Here is a 21,170-nt window from a genome sequence, read left to right as displayed (position 1 = left end):
AATTAATGATTATTGCACCATTTTTTGTAATAAACATACAAACATAAGCACATTTTGCACATAAAAAGCGTTATGGTGGGAGACAAACTCAACACGATCTCAAGCCTTCAATGCTTGGCAGTGGAATTTAAGTGCTTTTAACTATAAAGCTTTGTTTGATTAAATGCTTTTTTATTTCTCGCATCACAGCTTTTGTCTACTTACTGAATAATTTTCCGAAAAAAATACTGATCTATACATTTCAAATCTAAATTTTCGCTGTGCAACGCCGGGTAACTCAGCTAGTATATATATATATATATAATCAAAACAAGTTAAACGTATGTACAACAAAGTCTTCACACTATAGAGATTACAGGCATATCATAAACACCATTCATATATAGTTCTCTTCTTCTTGTCAATAGTTCACTTAGACCTATTCAATTACTTTAGAATTTCAGAATTTATTACTAGTATTCTGTGTGTGATTCACTTACAGTTAGAGTTGTGGTGCAAGTTACCGTAATTTGTTTGGTCTTTTTTCTTCTGAAGATCCTCTGTTCCTTTTATCAAAGGGTACCCAGGCTAATTCAATTACTTTAGAACCACACTTTAACGGAATAAAATTATCCTTCTTATCTTTTTTTCTTTACTGTTAGTTTCTCTCTAACATATTAAACGTTAAGCCTATGTCAGTCATTAGGCCTATTACATCTACGTTACTTAACTTCACACCAACTATATTCTCTTTGCTTTTATCTGTCTAATACCGTCTGTCTGCTGCTTCCCACTCATCTCATGCTATTTATATCTTTATTAAATAGTCATCTGGCCACTTTCTATCTTCTTGACACCAATTAGTTATTAACAAAACCTTCTACAATCGTCTGCTTTTAACTCTTATTATAACAAAACTTACAAATAATAAAGTATTCACTCATAAATATAAGTTTATCACTAATATTTAAACCAAACAGTCTTTTATATCATGACAACCTATTATTATTTAAAAGAGTTCCTGAAGTTTGAAACTTTTCTTTCTTTCAATCAACTTTCAACTTTATCTCTTCCCTCAGCTTTAATTGGATTTAATAGCATTCCTTAAACATTTTTGGTAATACAAAAATTTATTTCAAGTTTGTTTTTCTACAAATAGAAATATTTTGCAATTTATATTTATTATCACAAATTAAAGCACAATAAGTATCTTTAAAGTCTTTCTTATCTTTCATAATTTAAGATTAGCCTGTTATCTAATAGCACTTGAAATGTTATCTCAATACTTTGTCAGCTAATAATACAAGTTTCAGCTAATCATATTCTCAAATAAAATATCCTATTTAAGAATTTATCAATTGTTTACATATTTCTTTGTTAATTTTTACCCCACTTGTTATTTATATAAATAACAGACTAAACAGATATTCATATACATTTATTTCAAGAGCTAAGAACGAAAATGTTAACTGGTGAATCTAACAATAGGTTTGAACAATGCATTATCATTTAATAATGATAACGAACATAAATGTTCAATTTTTTGTCTTCTATTAAACACAACATACAGGAATTTCCACTTAAAAAATCATCTTACTTGCAAAGAGTTATCTGTTGACATCAATGTCCCTTTGTAGGCCGTTGTGAAAGTCCAATCAAATGGCTTTATTACTTCTTTAACATACTTACATTCTGCCCTAAAAATAAAATAAAATAATCATCTGTTAGGTGTGGAATACTTTAATTTTTTTTGTCATGTAGGAATAGTAATATTTCTAAAATTCAAAACATAAAAATAAACCATAAAAGGAACCACAAGAACAAAAACATAGTGATTCATATGTGATTTCATTCAAAATATCAACCCCCTTGTCACAAAACAATTGTAAGTGTAGTCCTATATGGCTGTAACCATTTACATGGTACAGCACTAAACAGGTACACTTCTTCAGTCACAAGCATTGCAAATAGGAGGTTTGATGCAATGCTGTTAGATGTACATCTCATAAGTATTGTAAGAACAATACAAGCTTTAATTATTGCATTCAACCTTTTTCTCTTATGTTTCCTTACTATTAGAATATGCTATTCTATGGACTTGAAAGGTATTCTAATAATTTCTGAGATTACATATAGTTACTTAAGTTTAGCACATGACATGACAAACAAGATGAAAAACTGTTACAAAAAAAGAAAAAATACATGTCAATTTTCAAACTACTATGACTTTCTCTAGCTAATTTAGCACTACTGTTACTATTTTAATGGGAATTTTATTATTTACAGGCATCATACAAATTCAAGTAATAGATTATTTAGAAAACAAGGAAAAGACTGAACCTTTATAAATCATCCTAATAGAAAAGTTTGACCAAGAGAGTAAAAATCAGAATGATTTGAGTTTGACAGCCATTTGAAATTTACTATTTTAATGTTAAGATTGAGGGATCAACTGAGCCAGGAGTTCCATAACAAAATCTGTGAAGCCAACACAAAATAAGTGTGATTTTTAATGCCCTGCATATCATGGGTACTTTTGCACTTGACAAATACTTCACATGCTGTGGCTCCAAACAGTGGAAGAAGTGGCCTACCTCCCAATTCATAGCATTACGTTTTAAGTCCATCATTGCCAGGTACCTTTGTTCCTTCTGGATTACTATAAACATTTTTTCTATGCATGCCTGAATACTTGGAAAGTACCGTGTAGTTTATCCCATGAACTTTAAAATACTTCACTAATACTCTGTAACAATGGTGTCTGACAGCTGTGACAAAATGGATGCTGTGTTTTTTAGTTATCAAACTCACTACTTCAGTAATCTTTTACTATTTGTACTTTTGTTTTAATGTTTGTTTTTTTATAGATTGGTAAGCAATTCATGATTTACATCATTAATTAATTTCACATTTGTACATTTTATTTAATTAGACAAAAGCTTTTGTAAGTAACTAAAGTTAATATTTTCCTTACTTGAAAATGTATTTGCAATAAATACTCACCTCTACACACAGAAATGCTATTTTCCTCATATGTCTGCCTACGAGTCTTGGATGCCACTAGCCTTGAGGTAATTTCTAGCTAAATTCACGTGTTTAACATGAACTGTGCTGGTGCATGATGACATCATCATGCAACAAAAGTCCTCTACCAAGAGGAGAGTGATACAACTGCCATGTGCAGAACTCCTCCCCTTTGCACTTGCAACAACCTCATTTTTTGATGAGGCAATAAAAACAAAATGTGTAACAGAAGTGGAGAGGACAGATAGGAATGTGTGAAAAGGTATCTATTGGAAATACACTTTCAGGTAAGGAAAATGTTAACTTTGGAGATGATAACTCATCACTGCACTTAGAAATGCTAGAATCCCATGTTGAAATGGTGGAGGGATCTGTGAAAAATTTTACCTAGATGAGATCCCTTCAGAAAGCCTTCAAAGAGAAGCCCATTGATTGGGACACCCAATGGCAGATGCTCCATAGGAGCACACCTGTGGGAGACTGCATCTCTTCTTGACCAGGGTATACTCTTCACCTGGAATGTAAAGAGGGAGAGGCAAATGAGCCCAAGTGGTGCAAGGACAGGTGGAATGAGAACATGTCCATCCGAGTACTTGCACACAAACAGTAGGTGAGCCAATATATGTAGTGTGGTGGGGGCACAACCAGACCGTACTGTGTATGCACACTTCAACTCTACTGAATAGGCTCTGGCTGCAGGAAGAGGGCACAGTAGTTTTGTGGAACATGTTTTTTTGAGAGATGACCCATACATACTACACTGACAGCGTCATCACCACCTTACTTCTCACCGTACTGTACCAAACCCAACCATGAGGATTTTCCATAGTCCACCACCACAATGGCTAGGAAATGGTAAGTGGCAAGAGTCTCTCATTCTTCACTCAAAGAAAGGGAGTGGAAGAAAATTCATGTTGGGGAGACTCGTTGAAGCACCTGGATCCCCATTGGATCACCGGCCAGAAAGGTTTTTGACTGGAGACAGTGCAATTGGTGACCGCAAAACTCTGTTTTTAAAAGCTGGCAAGCATGAGCCAAAAAAGTGAGCAGAATACTTCTCTGGTGCTGGTGTTTTCCATGATAGTCCATAGAAATAGTACAGTCTGGATCAGACAATTGAGTAAGTATGTATACCTCAAGTGCTCTTGTGGAATACCCCCATCTCACAATAGGCACTGACAGAGCCAGTGCAGATGGTTTGAGCTTTTTCCATTATCTTGACTCAATGCAAATTTTGGGACATAAGCACACCCTGGGAGGCAACACCAGCCACATGTCAGAAAATGTACTTACTCTTCTCCAAGATGTTGAGTTAATTGAAGAATAGCAACTGAGGGAAGTCAAAATCCAACAAGCGAAGAAACAGCCAGATGGTGTAAATAATAAGAGACAAACATGTGGGGAGTCATCCACAAGCCCACCTGGAAGATCATGTACAAATGCTGGAGAAAATTAGAAGCGAGAAATAGAGTCAGGTGACAAATCAAATGTGAAGTGTTAAATAGCCTGTGAGCATCTACATTCAAAGAAAAATATACCAACCAGAGGAGTCAACAGATCCATCCCATAAGGGTAGAAGAGAAAAGTTCCTGAAAGAAGAGGATCTCAGGGTAGAAACAAACAATGGCAGGGACTCTTAATGGGAGAATTCTGTGATAAGCAACAACGAATAGAACAAAGGAGCAGATCTGGGTCCGAACGGCCATACAAGTGAGAAACCGAAGGAAGGGAAACAGAAAAGAAAGTATGGCTACCTTCCCAAGCAGTAGAAACCTTACAAAGGAAAGATTGGTCCAGGGAGAGAAGTATAAGTGCAATACAAGAGGGTATGAGAAGCAACAATAGCATAGACATCCAAGCAACAGAAATCATAGAAAAAAGGAGGAGGAAATAAATCGGGAGAGAAAGACAACACAAAGAGCAAATGGAACATGTGTGAGAATGTAGTAAGGTCCCAGTCATGTATATGGGAAGAGAGCATAGAAGAATGAGAAACAGAACAGAGTAGAGAGAACTGTCAAACGATCGGAGAGTCCAGCCCGATAGGTAAGTGACCAAACAGATCCTACATGTGAAGATGGAGGGATGATATTTCTTGATGAAAAAGGGACATGCGAGGACGAAGTAATAGAAAGGGGATATTAGGTAGAGGAAGGGAAGGTCTGGATGCTAAGCAAAGAAGCAAAAGAAACCAAGGCTAAACTGGCCAAAGAGGTAGCAAAAATAGGACTTGACAAAAAGTGTCACATATCAAGGTGAGGACCCGAGGGAGGAGATGAAGAGGAGGATAGGCATCCTGAAAGAGGTGAGACCAAGCCTGGCTGAGAGCATTGACAGGCAGAGTCAAAAGATGAAGAATAGGGGATCAGAAAAGAATAAGCTTGGAGTTGAGAATGGTGGCAAAGATGTCTTTAAGAGGCATGCCCAACTGAAAGCAAACCCAACAAAAGACCTGGGAGTGTAAAGACCACTCTGTTGTTAGAATGCAGATTGGCCAAAAGAGACAGTTCAACATCATGTTCTAAGCTCCCACCAAATGAAAAACAAGAAGATAAACTTGATATGAATGGGCCCAGAAAAGTAGGTCTGACAAACAAAAACAAAGGGTTCTGGAATGTATGCCTCTTGGACAGCTGATGTAAGAAACAACCATGGAATTGTCAGAGTGTATCATGACCAAGCGATTCACAAGTAGGTGCAAGAATAGATACATGCCTAATGAACATTGAAATAATAGAGCAAGTTATGAAAAGTGAATGTTTGTTTTGCATTCAAACACCAGAAGTTATGTCCTTGTCCAGAGATGCACCTCAATCAATGATGGAAGCATCAGTGATGAGAAAGATCAGGCTTGGGATTTGGTAAGGGAATGCTGAAATTAGTATGGGCACTGTCCAGGCACTATGGCAATTCCTCGAGGAGAGGAGAAGGGAAATTCACAAACAAGGACAATGGAACACAAAAAAGAATCCTCTGCAAGGTTCACTGGAGAAGATGCATGTGTGCATGCCCCAAAGGAATAAAGGGTTCTAGGAAAGCCAGACTCCCCAATCTTGGTGACTAGATATGCTATAGCTCACAGATAAAGAGGAGGAGGCTGAATTCAGTTGAGACAGGAGACAAAGAAAATTCCCAAAAGTATGAAATATTGGGTGGGTGTGAAAAAGGACATAGATCTATGAAAATCCACCACTACCAAGTAGCCTAATGCAAGAAAATGGAGGTGTGAGAGAATAATAACATCTGAAAATGGGCCAATAGAAATCAATCATCCAAGAAAAAGAATGCCATCCCCAGACTGTGGATATGGCGAGTGAAGGCTCTCACAATACAAATTAATTCAGAAAAAGCTGATGCTATATCAAAGAGTAAAGAATTGGAAGGTGTGAGTCTGATGGATGTAACGTAGAAAACATATGGAGGATGGGTCAAGAGGGATACGTAGGAAAGTGTCTCATGCATCAATCTTAAAACACTAGATCACAAGCCAATCCTTTTTTTTACACTGTCTATAAAAGGGAGTTACAAATAAATATTCACAGCACATACTGCATGCTTCCTAATGCCACTGTATTAGATAAAATTTACTACAGAGTATGACTAGAAGAAAAAAAAGACATCACTTTAACTATTTTTTATTACTTACCTTGTATTTTGCCAAACCTCAGCAACAGCCACTTTCATTATGTCATTTTTTGTGTCTACAAGACGTAGAGCATCAAGACAGTTAAATTCTATGCCAAATCCTCTTTCATGTTTTATCTGTAGTAAATTATCAGCAAAAGTCATTTCTGGAAGTTGAGGTAAGGTCAATTCTTGTTGAAATCTGAAAAATTCAGGGGAAGAATCAGATTAAAAAAATACTACAAACTAACCTGTATATATTGTTGTTGTTGTTTTTTGTTTGTGAATAACATTAATTTATTATGAGTTTTTAGCTCATATAAGTTTGTAAGATGTACTTTTTTACTTCAGTGTATTAAATAACATGTACTGTTCTATAAAACAAAAGACTAAATTGAAATAATTTTTAAAGCTTGCAAAAAGACTGGCATTATGTTTTAGAATACAATTTCATAATCAAAACATACTTTAGGCCAAAACTACATAAACATTTTTCTTAAATTGGCATTTCTCCCTTGCACCACCAACCCACCCCATTTCATCACAAAATAAAATGTATTCACAATGCAGAAAATTCTCAAAGTATAAAAATCAGAATTTATTAGTTCATACATTACTGACATCTATTACAGATTCATAAATCTGGAGGGTAATAAAGACGAAACATCAAGATTTGATTTGTTAGAGAACATGCTTCTAGTTCAAAAGTGCCAATGGTTCTGCTATACAAAGATGGCTCAGTAAAAAAAAAAACGTTACCACAGCACTACCAATACCACATTGTAAGAATTTCTTGAATAAAAACAAAAACAGTGTAAACTAATCACCTGGATTTTGCACAAAGACTAGCTGCACTAGCTGTCCCTAATTTTGAAGTGATAAACTAGAGAGAAAGCAGCTACTCAACACCACCCACTGCAAAGTCTTGGGCTACACTTTACCAGTGAATGGAGAAATTGACCATCATATCATAATGTCCCTGCAGCTGAAAGTGTGAGGATGTTTTGCAATGGATTTCAATTCTGTGACTTACAGTTTGTGAGTTGAGTGACCAAACCACCAAGCTATGCCAGGTCAATTAGTACATTAGCATTGCTGCCATACAGCACAATGCAAAGAGCCAAATAACAATCAGTTTAGTCTTGGAGATGTAAAAATGCATCTAGCATCAGTGTCTACCACATAATTTACCTACTTGAAAACTTGTGAATGCAATACCCCTTATCAACATAATCTAGTTTGGATAAGAACACTGATCTGCATCTTCTGGAATATGTTCAGCATACAGCAAATAGAGTATTCAATCAATACAACCACTCCAGCAGATCAAGAATGGAAAACACAGGATCATAAGCATCCTTATTTATTGACCAGAATACTGTCACAATAAACTACTCAATCTTACCACAATGCAGAAAACTACTGGCAGTCACTGTAGTAGTCAAAATACAAATATGTAAGCAAAAGTAAGAAGCACCTTCCCAAGGCCTGTTTGTTCAAAACAACACACTGTAAGTTGTACAAGGTGGCATACATAAACAAGCAGGTGGATCTAATGAGGTGGGAACTGTGCTCATGTATTGAGCTTCTATATAATACTTATCTAACCACTATATAATACAAAAATATCTAAAAAGTTTAGGTATTTGTTTCATTGGTTTTCACTTCACAACTAATGAGAAACATATAAGATTCCAGCCTCCTGAGGATGACGTTGTAACGTCGAAACATGTAGAGTCGTCAACTTTTTTGAAGGCCATAGATAGGCCTAAATAAAATGTTTTTAATTGTGTACCAGTTTAACATTGAATATTATTTATGATTTTAATTACAGTCTCTATTATACCAGTCCTTATAAGAGTTCTTAAAAGTGTCTAAAAGAGCCAGGCTCATACCCACTCTTTTGTCAATTCTCATGTTACCTAAAATTTGGTTATCCACATTTATAAAGAAGTAGGTCATAAATATGTTATATTAGTTGCATATTTCAGTTAATATGGTACTGTAAGTATTTAAATGTTAATGTACCATCCTAATTCCATTATACGAAAACCTCTTGCTTTGAATGGAAGAACATCAGCATGCTGTGTTGATGGAAATCTAGTTGAAAATGATGTATCTGAACTACCAAACCTCTCACCAACATTGAAAGCATATAGGGAGATAGGAGTATATCAAAGGCAGACCAATATATAGTAACTAAGACATAATCAATCCATTTTGGAACCAAAGAAACTTTCTAAACATTAGATAAAAAAAGAAATATGAAAATGAGCACTTTGAGTAACTAGGTTAATTATTCACTGGCCTGCTTGTACCAGTTGGTTAAGGTCTCTCCATCCAAAACCTTAAAGAACTGGATTTTTGAAAAGAGAATACTAGTCTATAGGTTTAAAGCCTCCTGTTCTTCAACAATAAACCCCTAAAAATCTAAACTGGGAGAATATAAATCTGCCTTGTCTGTTGTTCCACTCTCTGATAGCTTCTCAATGGTGGCAACCTATATCTTGTAACAAGTGAGGTCTTGTGCCTCTGGGAATTATGCTTAAATATTAGGTTGTCAAGAAATTAACATTGCTTTTTTGGATGAAAAACCCGAACAACTTATATATGCCCTGAAATCACTTGGCTTTGAAGCAAAAAACATGTTGATGTCCTCTTTAACACCTTCCACATTTGCATACATTTTCCCATTAAGATGGTGTTGCAGCGAACAAAATAGATGGTAATCTGATGGTGCCATATCTGGAGAACATGGTGGGTGGGGGAGAACTTCTCAACCCAACTCCATAATCTTGTGTTGCGTCAAACATGCCACATGTGGACGTGCATTGTTGTGGAGAAGAAGAACACCTTTCCGATTGACAAGTGAAGGGCGTTTCTTATTAAAGGCTTGATTTAAGCATTCCAGTTGCTGACTATAGATCTCTGCATTGACAGTTTGCTGTGGATTGAGGAGTTCGAAATGAATTACTCCTTTGATGTCCCACCAAATGCAAAGCATCAATTTCTGCACATGGAGTCCAGATTTTGGGGTCAGAAATGGTTTTTGTCTAGGACTGAGCCATTGTTTTTGGTGTTTAATATTCACATAGAGAATCCATTTTTCATCACCGGTGACAATTCTGTCCAAAAATGGTTCCCGCACATTATGTGCTAGAAGAGACGAAGCAATGTTCACACGTTGGAAACTATGATCATTGGAGAGTTTGTGAAGCACCTAAACACCTTCTTTATGTAGTTTTCACACATTTCTTAGATGTTTACATATTGTTTCATGAGAGACATGCAATTTCAGGGCCATTTCACGAGTGTGTTGCCTTAGGTTAGACTCAACAAGCATCTTCAGAGCATCAATATCAATTCCAAAATGTCAGCTCCTGCCATCACGGTTTTTAAGGCTAAAGTCACTTGTATGAAATTTGCTGAACCATCGTTGACACTTACAAATGTTCAAAACATTTTAATAAACTTCTTTGATATTCTTTGTGGCTACAGAGGCATTGTTTCCCTTCTTGTATTCAAACAGCATTACATGCCAAATATGTGTCTCATTGTGTGCCATCATTGTAAGGGATTAGAGTATACTAAACTTTACACATTATATAAGCTACACTAATGTGACATTTAGGTGGTTCGTTTAACTATCACATGTGATGTACGTTTTTTTTTGGGGGGGGAGTAGTTAATGAAAGTGTTCCAAAACACGACATTATTTTTTTAACGACCTAATACAAAGAAACTTAAATAAAACAACAATTGAAAAATGACCAAACAGCCTAACAGCAAAGATAAAATGTGGCTCTTAAATGTTTTGTTATGAAGTGGAGCCAAGTGAGTAATGTACATGTTGTAGTATAACTTAGCTGATTCGGTGTCACCTTACAGCACATCATATGTGATTATATAGTATAATAAAAGGATGCATAAGGAGCAGGTCCAAACCATCAGAAATCATGCAAGAGAACAAAAGAGGTTGTAAAAATTTCCAATATATGCATAGCCCTATTTGAATTTTGTTTACATGTGTAATATAGCAAAAGATAATGCAAGAGGTGAGACCATACTTAACTCTTTAAACCCGTAATTTATTGCACGTTTTCATGATTTCCTGATAATTATCACCATAACTGATAAAAATTCAATTTTCTTAATTTTGTGGATAATAATATGGTTTGGATTAGTTTTCTGCCAAAGATACATAAATGTTATCAAATGCTGCCAGTGTCTGATGGGTAAATTGGGCCGGATGATAGCAGTGTCCACTTAGGTTCAAGGAGTTGATATGGACTACAAAAACTATGTTATTATCTATATAAGATGAAGTTTTTGAAACATCCAGGCTAAAAGCTGATTTTTTACTCGTAGCACTACTAGTACATCATTAAATTTTCTACTTTGTCTGGTAAAACTCTAAAAGTAAACAGATTATTAACCTGCAAAATGAACACAAGTGATAAGAATCTGTGGTATCTTTCTCTTGATGACAAACTTGAGGAGTTGAGCATTTGGATGGAAGAATATGATTTTTCTGTGTAATTAATGTCCATGGCCCAAAAGTATAAGTCTTTACACATATGCTGTCAGCTTTTGTCTTGATGTCACCAACTTCTGTTTTACTTGGGTAACTCATTTTAAATGTTGTACCTAGTCAAGGATAAATAAACAAAATCATTAAAACTTATTAATAATTTGTCATAAAATTAAAATATAGAAAGACAATATGGATATTTTTTAATTCACTGTTTGCAATTAAACCTCATAAAGGAAATGTTAAAATAATATCAAAATCTTTTCTAGAACAATAAATATATTTTGACTGTTTAGTTATCCCAAGAAATTAAAAACTTAATAAAGATATACCAAACTTTCAAAAATAATGACTAATGTTCACTACATGCAATTGTTTCAGTATTAAAAAATAAAAATAGTACTTATATTTGCATGTGAGGTTAAATATTAGATTGAAAAAAAAGCTTGCCAACAACACATAAAGATAAGGTAATTAAAAAAAACATGAAGTGAATAAAAAAGGTACTTTTGAGCCATTGGCATGTTTCAGAAAAAAAAGGATAAATAAATGAAAGACTAATTCAAAAGAAAATACACTGTTGTGAAAAAGAATAAGTGAAAATAGAATACACTATGTATACTAAAATAAATTTTCATTATAGCTAAGCACAGTAGTGCTTAGTATGTGTGGATAGGCCAGGAAAAAATGTATTGCTTATCACGGTCTGAAATCTCTCTTATATTAATCTAAGAGACTTTTAAAAACACCTAACTTTAGCCAAAAAACATAGCTAAAATAGAGAACTGGTGAGTAGCATAACAGCAAAATGTTCAGTTGATCATTCTGATTCTGGCATTGGAAGAGCTAGCTCATCAATGCTTGAAGTTGTTACAATGATTAACACACCAAAATGTTGCATTTTAACTTGGGGAGTGCAGAACAGCATTTCACCAACTTCAACATGATATCCATCAAGACAACTCATCATGGCAGGTTAAAACTGCTATTCATTAATATTCACTGGTGTTGTTTAAAAAAAGAAGGCAAACAAGTAATGAAAGTTTTGAAAAAAAAAGGATGATGTAGGGATGGCAATGCCAAAAAGCATAGAAACAAGAAAGAAATGAATATACAAAAACTATACAAAAATCCCTACATAACTAGCCACTAAGTCAATGTTACAATCTTATGGGAATTAGCAAATGAAAGGAATTCAACATTTAACTGTATATAAAAGTTTTTCTTGGAAATATTTGGCTACTTATGTAGAGATTTTTGTATGGTTTTGTGCATTCATCCCTACTCTGTTTCTGTACTTTTTTGGCATTACCATCCCTACATCATCCTTAGTTGTTTCAAAAAATTGTTGTTACTTTCATAATACAACTGCCATAATATTAAGCAACACAACTCCAAACAACTGCTTCAAAAACTAATGTGGTATTAGTATAAATATCCACAAATAGTCTAGCATCAATTATTCATAATACATAAGAAAGCTTCTCTCATGTGCCTATACTAATATCCTTGGTTTTATATATACTGGAATGGAAAACAAACTGGAGAGTATAGCCAACTTCTTAGTTAAATATGAAAAAATAACTGAAAATTCACACAAATATTACATATATATATAAGAATAATGGTAAGGAAAATGTTTCTGGGCAAAATGAATTATTTAGTATTAATTTTTCAATCATAAAAATCAACTTTTTATTTTCCTTGTTTATACAGATTTCAGAAGGTCAGAAGATGAAACTTTTATGCAATCACACATGTATACAAGAGGCAGATCCTGTTAATCATGTTCCTTTAAAAATGGGAGTGACATTAGCAACTCTCCAATCCTCGCCTGACCATTGTCTATTAACGTACTAAAAATGAAAAAAGAAATATACTTAGATATCTGATATTTGATCTTCCATAGGATTCTGAAAGCTGACTTGGGACACAAAATTAGTTTAATCCACAATGAGAAGTCTACTTCTTAATAGTGTGAGAAAAATAATAGGTTATAAGAAAATTTCCCTTCAAGGGATAAGAGTTGCCCTGGAATTTATAGACCAGTTAGCTTTACTTCTGTAGTGTAAAAAATTCTAATTTGATAAAAAAAAGTTAACAAAATCATTTAGTGATATATGATGTAAAAGAAGACTAATAGAATCACCAAAATGAAGTTATCTGTTTTCTTTTTTTAACCTTATCTACATGATGGAGAAGGATTGGTGCACTGAAACTTTCAAAAACCTTTTGTATGTGCCACATGTAAGATTAGCTAAGAAAATCACATTGATAAGAGTTGGGGAAAGACTAGTTAACTAGGTTGTAAAGTGGTTGGATAGGAGAAAGCAAGAGATTATTATTAATGAAGTCCAGTCAAAGTTTACTCTTGTTATTAGTGGAGTGTTTCAGTGATTGGTGCTTGAGAATTTGCTTTTTCTTATTTAATGATATTTACAAAGGTACAATTAATAAATCAGTAAAGTTTACTGATGACAGCCAACTCTCGGGTATTTATAGCTGTACTGCGGATGCTGAGTTACTACAAAATGACTTGGATCAAGTGAAAAATATTTGACAAATAACTTTTAATTAGAGTAAGTGCAAGATGATGTATTTATGTTTTCATAATTTGGACCACATCTTTAATGTAGATGGGAACCCTCTTAATAATACGATGGACTGAGGAAAAAATCACCCCAATGCTCTTTGGCTAGTAGCAAAGTTAAGGCCACATAAAAAAAATATGTTTCTTTATCATCCTTTCCAGGGTTCAGAATAGGGTTACCACTAAATAATTCCACAGATGAAAGGGATATTTTATAAGGGTAAGACATGATCTTATCAAAGTTTGCAAGATAATTCAGGGGATCAGTAGCACAAAGGCCTCCAGTTTTACTATGTTGTATTCAGAAAATAATAGGTTGAGAAGATAAAAGTTCATTACATAGAAATAATTAGGTTCCAGTTAAGAAATTTTAATTAGGGAGTGAGTTGTTCTGGGTTAATGGAGGCCATAACTTTATAGGTATTTAAGAGGGTAAGGGCAATGATTTCTAGAAAAATATACAATAGGCTTAAATTTTTATATTTCTAAAGGCTGGGTGTGCAAGAACATTCTTGAACTTGAAGGTCCAAATGGTCTCTCTTTTTGTCCATATATTGCTACTTACAGTTAAAACACGTAATGAAATTAGTTTTACATTATTAACAATATGAACAATATACAGCAATACCACTCAAAAGTCCAAGAAATGTTAATTTTTGATCCACCAAATTCAACAATTGTAAAAAAATATTATGTTAATATTTTAGATTGAATACAATTTTAGTGCATTGCTCATTTTATTATTAAATATTTCACTTACCTATGTTATTTGAATTTAGTTTCTTGATTAATTTTATCAATACTTTCTTATTAAACAGTTTCATTTTAGCATACTATGGATTATATATGTGATACAATAAAACAAATATTTACGGATATAAATAGGTTTATATTGCCATAATGTTAGCAAAATATGAAAAATATAATACTTACTATTACTATATATAAATATATATTAACGAAATGCAATTTTTTTTTAGTGAATGAAATAACTGTGTATGAAGAATGATTTCACTCATAGCTAGGGTTAGTAAATATTAGGCACATTCCTCAGCGAAAAAAGTCATTAGGTGTGCTTTTACATATAATAACCATGTTATCTTCAAGTTCAACTCATCATATACTGCTGATTAGTGGGTAGCACATAAAACCAAAGAAACTCGGACTGGATATTTTAAGTTATTTAGATAACTCCAATTCCAAAGGAGTGGGGTTTTCCTGTACAATAGTAAGTTGAACAGATTAGTATTAGTAACACAGATTACAGTACAACGGAGAAGTTATAGTTTGTACCTAGACTTTATTAATAATAACTACTAATAGGTCTTAAATTTTAGTTTTTACGGTCATTTTTACAAATAAACTCTGACCTGGTAGCACCAGAACTTATTTCACCATGTCGAAATAAAAACGCAAAAACAAATGCTGGAAAACATGATTCCGTGATATTTGCTTGTAAATTCTAAAGAATTGAGTAATGTTTAAACAATCAAGCAATTAACTTTATTTCGCTACTCACAAGTTTACTGTGTATCTGATCCACTATGAAAAAAATACATTTGGTGTCTCATACTCACATATTGATTTATGAAAACATAGTCAGTTACTAATCGTATATAAGGCAAATCTATGTCGTTATTCTTTCCACAGTTATTTGATTTTATCGCTACGATGTTTGTACATGTATTTCCGTAAAAAATTTGTAGCAATATAACCTATGCTAAAACATCTGTTTGTCTAAGTTAAAGTCACCTTTTTATGACTAAAATAAGAATTGTGGACATTATAGAATATTAAAACGAAAAAACACAAAAATCACCAGTGACATTTATATAGGTAAAATAAAACTTCAGTTTTTTTTTAAAGTATTATCATACAGTGTTTCGAGCTCAAACACACGAACACCATATATACGGGTCTGGCAAGGCCAGTTGGTTAGGGCGCTTGACTCGTAATCCGAGGGTCGCGGGTTCAAATTCCCGTCCCACTAATTAATACCCAAACCACTGAAATAGTCTGATTAACGTTACTTAAAGTTATTTTATCATTCTCAAGTTCAATGATGTCCCTTAAAGTAATCTGGTAGTAACCATAGAAAAGTAGTAGGTTCGTACAAAATATTTTACTTAGTAAAATCTGAATTCTCCAACCTTGTCCGAGTTTGATGAAGAGAAAGAGACGGGACACAAGTTAAACACAGTGAAACAATCAGTATTTTCAACAAGCAACAGTCAATGTTTAAAAGCAAAATTTTATTGTGCAAATAAATCCTTCGAGTAGATTTGTGTGATATTCAACAAAGAAATAAAGAAACCATCGACATTCTGTTTATCTTAATACCTTAATATTCATTTTTATTAAAATCCAAGAATCAAATGAAGTTAATAGTGATATTTGTAAGTTAATTAAATACAACTTTTTTACTTTCCAACAGGTAATTCTCGACAAAACCTTTTTGTTTTCTGACAGTAATTTAAGTGTATTTATTACAGGTGATTCTTCCAATTGTATTAAGTATAAAAGCCAAATAGCTTTTAAAAACATAAAAAAGCTGAATATTTTGCTTTTATTTTAACGATGTTTTAGAGCTCCATATTTCTTTGTTTATACCCCGGACTTCGTGTTTCCTAGAGTTCGAACTAATAAAAATATTTTAACCTATTCCAAGATGGTATTCCTCAAGAATCCGTAAATTTCACTTATTTATATACCTTACTTTTACCGTTACTTCTGTGTCTTAATATGAAAATTACATTGCTGTTTGGAACACATCAATTAACCGTGTGATAACTGCTGTTAAGGGTTCAGGCAACATTGAATAAAGTCTCCCTAATAGTTCAGCGGAAGGCCTGAGTCTGGGGGCCTATAACGCTAAAAATCGGATTTCAGTACCAGTGGTGACCAGAACATAGATAGCCCATTGTGTAGCTTTACACTTAACAACAAACAAACAAACATTGAATAAAATTACCCGCTTTTGGTTCCGCGCGCGTACTGTTTTAAACACAAATAAAACTCAGCCAATAATTTTTCATAAGAGTTTAAACAAATATTTCAAAAAAATAGAAAGGTCAAACTTAAACTTCACGATAATCTACTAAATGTTTAGGAATTTTTTTACAATAAATTAACTTGGTGCCATCATATAAATGAGCATATTTCTAAAATAAAAAATGTCTATTTACGTAGAACTGATTATGTCATGCGTGGTTGGTCTACGTTTGCAAATTGTATACCAAACCACTTTTGGTACATTTCTGTATGATTGAGTTCTTGCTCTATATATATACTTCTTTCTTAAATAAATTATAAATAAAAAAATCTTTCCTTAAGCTATTCGTCTCCCTGCTTAAATTCCTACAGTTTGTCTTCATAAAATATCTGGACCATCCCTGCTTAACATCTATTTGTCTATTGGAGTCTCCAGATTTTGAAAAAAACAATTAATCGTAATACACTTACAAGTTAGGTTTCCATCATTGCTGGTGCCCAGTTATTGAAGAAGACAAATAATAATAATAATAAAAGAGAGAAAGAGAGCGTTTCAGTTCTTGCATATGCTTTTATTTATTATATTTCTTTCTTTATTATTTCACCTACAAAGTGTGGTCTTGATCAAAACAAATCTATATACGCGAAAGTTTCAAATAGATACATTTGGGTGGTATTTATAAAACTATTGTTGCGTCAGTGAGGTTACGTGACTAGTATCACGCCACTCCTTCTCGAACCTTCATGAATGCTCTAGCATTTACTAGATATGTGTTAGTCTTATATATATATATATATATATATACATAATATATATATAAGACGGTCACAACGTGATGGGACAACAGTGTAATGAGTAATTGAATGTATGCGGATAAAATATTGTTGGCGACGTGAGACGTGAATTATAGTGTTTGTTATAGAACGACTGTTGAAATTAAGTGTATCGTAAAGTTGTATTCGGAAAGAATAAACCAGTTTTATTTAAGAAAGGACCTGTGTCGCTAAAGTTTCGTCGGAACGAATTTACGGAAAATTAATTAACGACTGGAGGCGTAACAATAACTAATGTAATATATATATATATATTTGCGATCATCGTAATTCAAATACACATTTATTTTTTTTTACTGTGAGGAATTTGATGTATACAATTGTCTGTGGTAACACTTCTGTAGTTGTGTAACAATCTGTTGATTTAGCCTTTTCGAGGTAACCACTGTAACATTTACACAGCTATACTGTTTCGAATATCCTGTTTATAGCATTCACATACAATAAACACAATTTTTCAATGCACTGCTTTGTTAATTTTGTTCTCGTACCACCAACAAAACAACAACAAAATATTAGCATATTGTTTGAAAATCTTACAAGACACATCTGATACTATGGGGAGTTATGTGCATGTACAATTATTTGGAATATTCAGTACAAATATACAAAACTTAATCGGAAACCACGATACAAGTTAGTTTTTCCATTGCAGTTGAATTTATAAATACATACTGCATTTTAGTGCATATGTAACCTATTTAAAATTATATCTTGTAAATTAAATTATTTATATTAAGTGTACGTTTGAAAAAAATGCTTTTCACAACAGCACGCTATCTCTATATTAAATAGTGTTAGTTTCTTTGAAGTTAAGCACAAAGCTACACAATAGGCTATCTGTGTTCTGCCCACCAATGCTATCGAAACCCGGTTTCTAGTGTTATAAGTCCGCAGACATACCGCTGTGCCACTGTTCAATCTTGACCAAAATCTTCGCGCACTCTTACGCAAAAAAGTCACGTGAGCTATCGTTCTAAAATTTTGACTACAGCTTCACCTAAAAATAAAGGTGAACTGCGTTTAGTTTCTTGTCAATCGGATTGAAGACGGCTGATTTAGAGCAGCAAAACTATAAAGAGTGGAAACACATGTGGATACATAAGTATTAGTTAGGCCACGCAAACTAGATTAGCACTTTCTAGCTCAAGTTTTCAAAACAATCAATGTGGACGGTTAGTATTCATTATTCATTGCCAGCTTTGCTAAATTTTACGAATTCTCCTAATTAAAGAGCGTTTTACGTCATGTGATATTAACTCAAGCAATTATCGTAAATGATGATGCTTGATACGGCTGTACAGAGTGCATGCGGGTGATGACAATAAACTGTTAATCTAGATTCCATGGTGTTACTATAAAGGAAATTATTGACACTGTTTTAGAGAGGAAAAACTACCACCATGTATTTCAAAGAATCTGGTTGGTTCTGTAAAGCATAGGCCTGTTCCAAATAATAGGGTTGCAATTCAAAAGCTATAATGTTGGTTACTATCGATGTCTAAAAGGATTGAGACTGCGAATTAATTAAAGGAATGACGCCAAACCTGGCGGCCAAACTGGTAGCTACTGTTTTAGCATTCACTAGTTAGCTATGCCGCGTATTTTGTTTTATCCACCGTCATGCCCCAAGTTGAACAAAAAACACGGCCTGACTAACTAACGAATATTTTCTGTAAAATTCTTATCGATGCTACAAGTGTAGCTATCAGCTTGGCCACCAATTTTGATTTCATTTCAAGTCGTACGCTCAATCCTTTTTTCACACATAAGGTGTTTTTGATTAGATAACAAAATTACTAGGTTTCATTTAAACGAATTCCACATTTGTTCAAAAACCAAACCATTTATTTCCAACCATATACTTAGGTGGAATCTGTTATACAGGTGAGAAAATAGCAAGTTAGACTAATAATCTTCATAACTATACGTTATACATAGATGCACAATAAATGAAACTTGAATAATACAACTAGATTATCTGTATACAATGGCTTTATCTCAAAGAATTATTAACTTACCTTCAACACACCCACAAATATCTAAAAACTAAAAAATGTTGGCTAACACGATAAACAAGGAATACAATAATAACCTATAATAATTGCTATAACCTATATTATTACAGATGCTATGAAATGTACGCGATGCTATATAAGTATCGCTTCTAATTGGTTTTATCATTATTTGTACTCATCCAAATATATCAATACACGATTTTATACTAACAAAAATATACTAGTATATAAATACAAATTCACATACTTGTTCAGTGTTCAGCTTTATCGGCCTCAACCGCACGTACTAGTGTATAAACCTATATGACTAACCGATACCGATCTTTAATTAACAGTTCCTTTCAACAATTCAAACAAATAGACACAGCATTTACTTGAAAACATCTAATTTTGCAAGGATTCAAATATTCGAAATTACGACATATGTGTAACACTAAACACGTCAGCTTCTACCAGATTTATTAAGCTGTTTCTTAATATGTAAAGCGTAGCGTATTAAAGTGTAAGGATACATTTAAGTGCAATATTTCATAGTCACACACGCACATCAAATTCATATGTATCTGTTTGAGCGAGATTTTTGAAAAATTAAAAGTTTATAAAGTGGTAAAGAGCTACGAAAGCCGATAGAAATAATCACTTGGTGGCCTGGGGCATACCCCCAGAGTTTAGTTCAATGAAGCAAAATGGAATAATCTGAATTATTTCCTGGTTCAATGTGATGCTGCATTGGACTTGGATCAACCAACCTTTTGGAAAACTGGTAATTATAAATAATACATTGATAAGATGCTGGGGAAAATGCGAGTTTTTTTTGGTTTTGTTTTTCACTAATGCCTATGAGCCCGATAATAGGACCAGATGCTTAATGATTGAGTATTGCAAGCACTGTAATTTGGTGCACAGCTCCCCTAATGCATGTAGCAAGAACTACAACTTAATAGCTCATCAATGTTAAAGATGCATGTCAATTGTGATACTTATAAATTTTACAATAATGTATAACAATCTATGTTTCTGTGTAAAAGTGAAATAAACTAAATTATAATGGGGCCTAAATGACCACCAATTAAAACTATCTATATAAATCATAATTCTGGACCTAGGAACTGTGTGCCAAATGACATCTTTTATTATATTTTCTGCTAAATCTCAAACATGCTTCTCATTATTGTGTTTTGGGTTATTTCTAGATACTGCTGATAAACCATATAACACTGTTCTCTTGGTATAAGCATAAATTTTAGTATCTTTATAAACTTCTTAAGACTAATTATCACTACATATCACACTAAAAACAAGGTATTCTTCAAATGGTTTTTTTTTCTAAGTCATTGGTTACATCAGAATCTCACGAGTTTGTATTATTTAGGCATTATTCCTACTAATTTTAAAAAATATCATTGAAAGATGTAGGCATTATTTCTTACGAAATGTATTGCTTCTCATAACCACTACCTCACAAGTTCCACAAAAAAACAATACAGTTAAAAATAATGATTATCCCCACACCAGGTTATGCACAATATTCTCGCCCCACCAGTGGCTCACCAGTATGTCTGTCTGCAGAATCCCAACA

The 21,170-nt window shown here is 33.4% G+C and overlaps 1 protein-coding gene across 7 annotated transcripts in view; it reads right to left on the bottom strand.

Moving 5' to 3' along the window:
* Nucleotides 1-15,954, bottom strand: part of LOC106459740 (TIP41-like protein) — a 26,321-nt gene extending 10,367 nt beyond the window's left edge. The window contains exons 1-4 of one of the 7 annotated variants that reach the window (XM_013919395.2): nt 15,899-15,954; nt 11,064-11,274; nt 6,650-6,829; nt 1,577-1,676 (exon numbers count right to left, since the gene is read on the bottom strand). In XM_013919395.2, the coding sequence (XP_013774849.1) occupies nt 1,577-1,676; nt 6,650-6,829; nt 11,064-11,260 (477 nt within the window). In that variant the 5' untranslated portion in view covers nt 11,261-11,274; nt 15,899-15,954. The other 6 variants (XM_013919396.2, XM_022386279.1, XM_013919397.2 and 3 more) reach the window with 6 other exon arrangements.
* Between the last annotated feature and the right edge of the window lie 5,216 nt (nt 15,955-21,170).

This window comes from Limulus polyphemus, unplaced genomic scaffold, assembly GCF_000517525.1.
Source record: "Limulus polyphemus unplaced genomic scaffold, Limulus_polyphemus-2.1.2 Scaffold655, whole genome shotgun sequence".
Lineage (NCBI taxonomy): Eukaryota > Metazoa > Arthropoda > Merostomata > Xiphosura > Limulidae > Limulus > Limulus polyphemus.
Note: the sequence above shows the minus strand (reverse complement) of the source record. Positions and strands in the feature narration are given on the sequence as shown.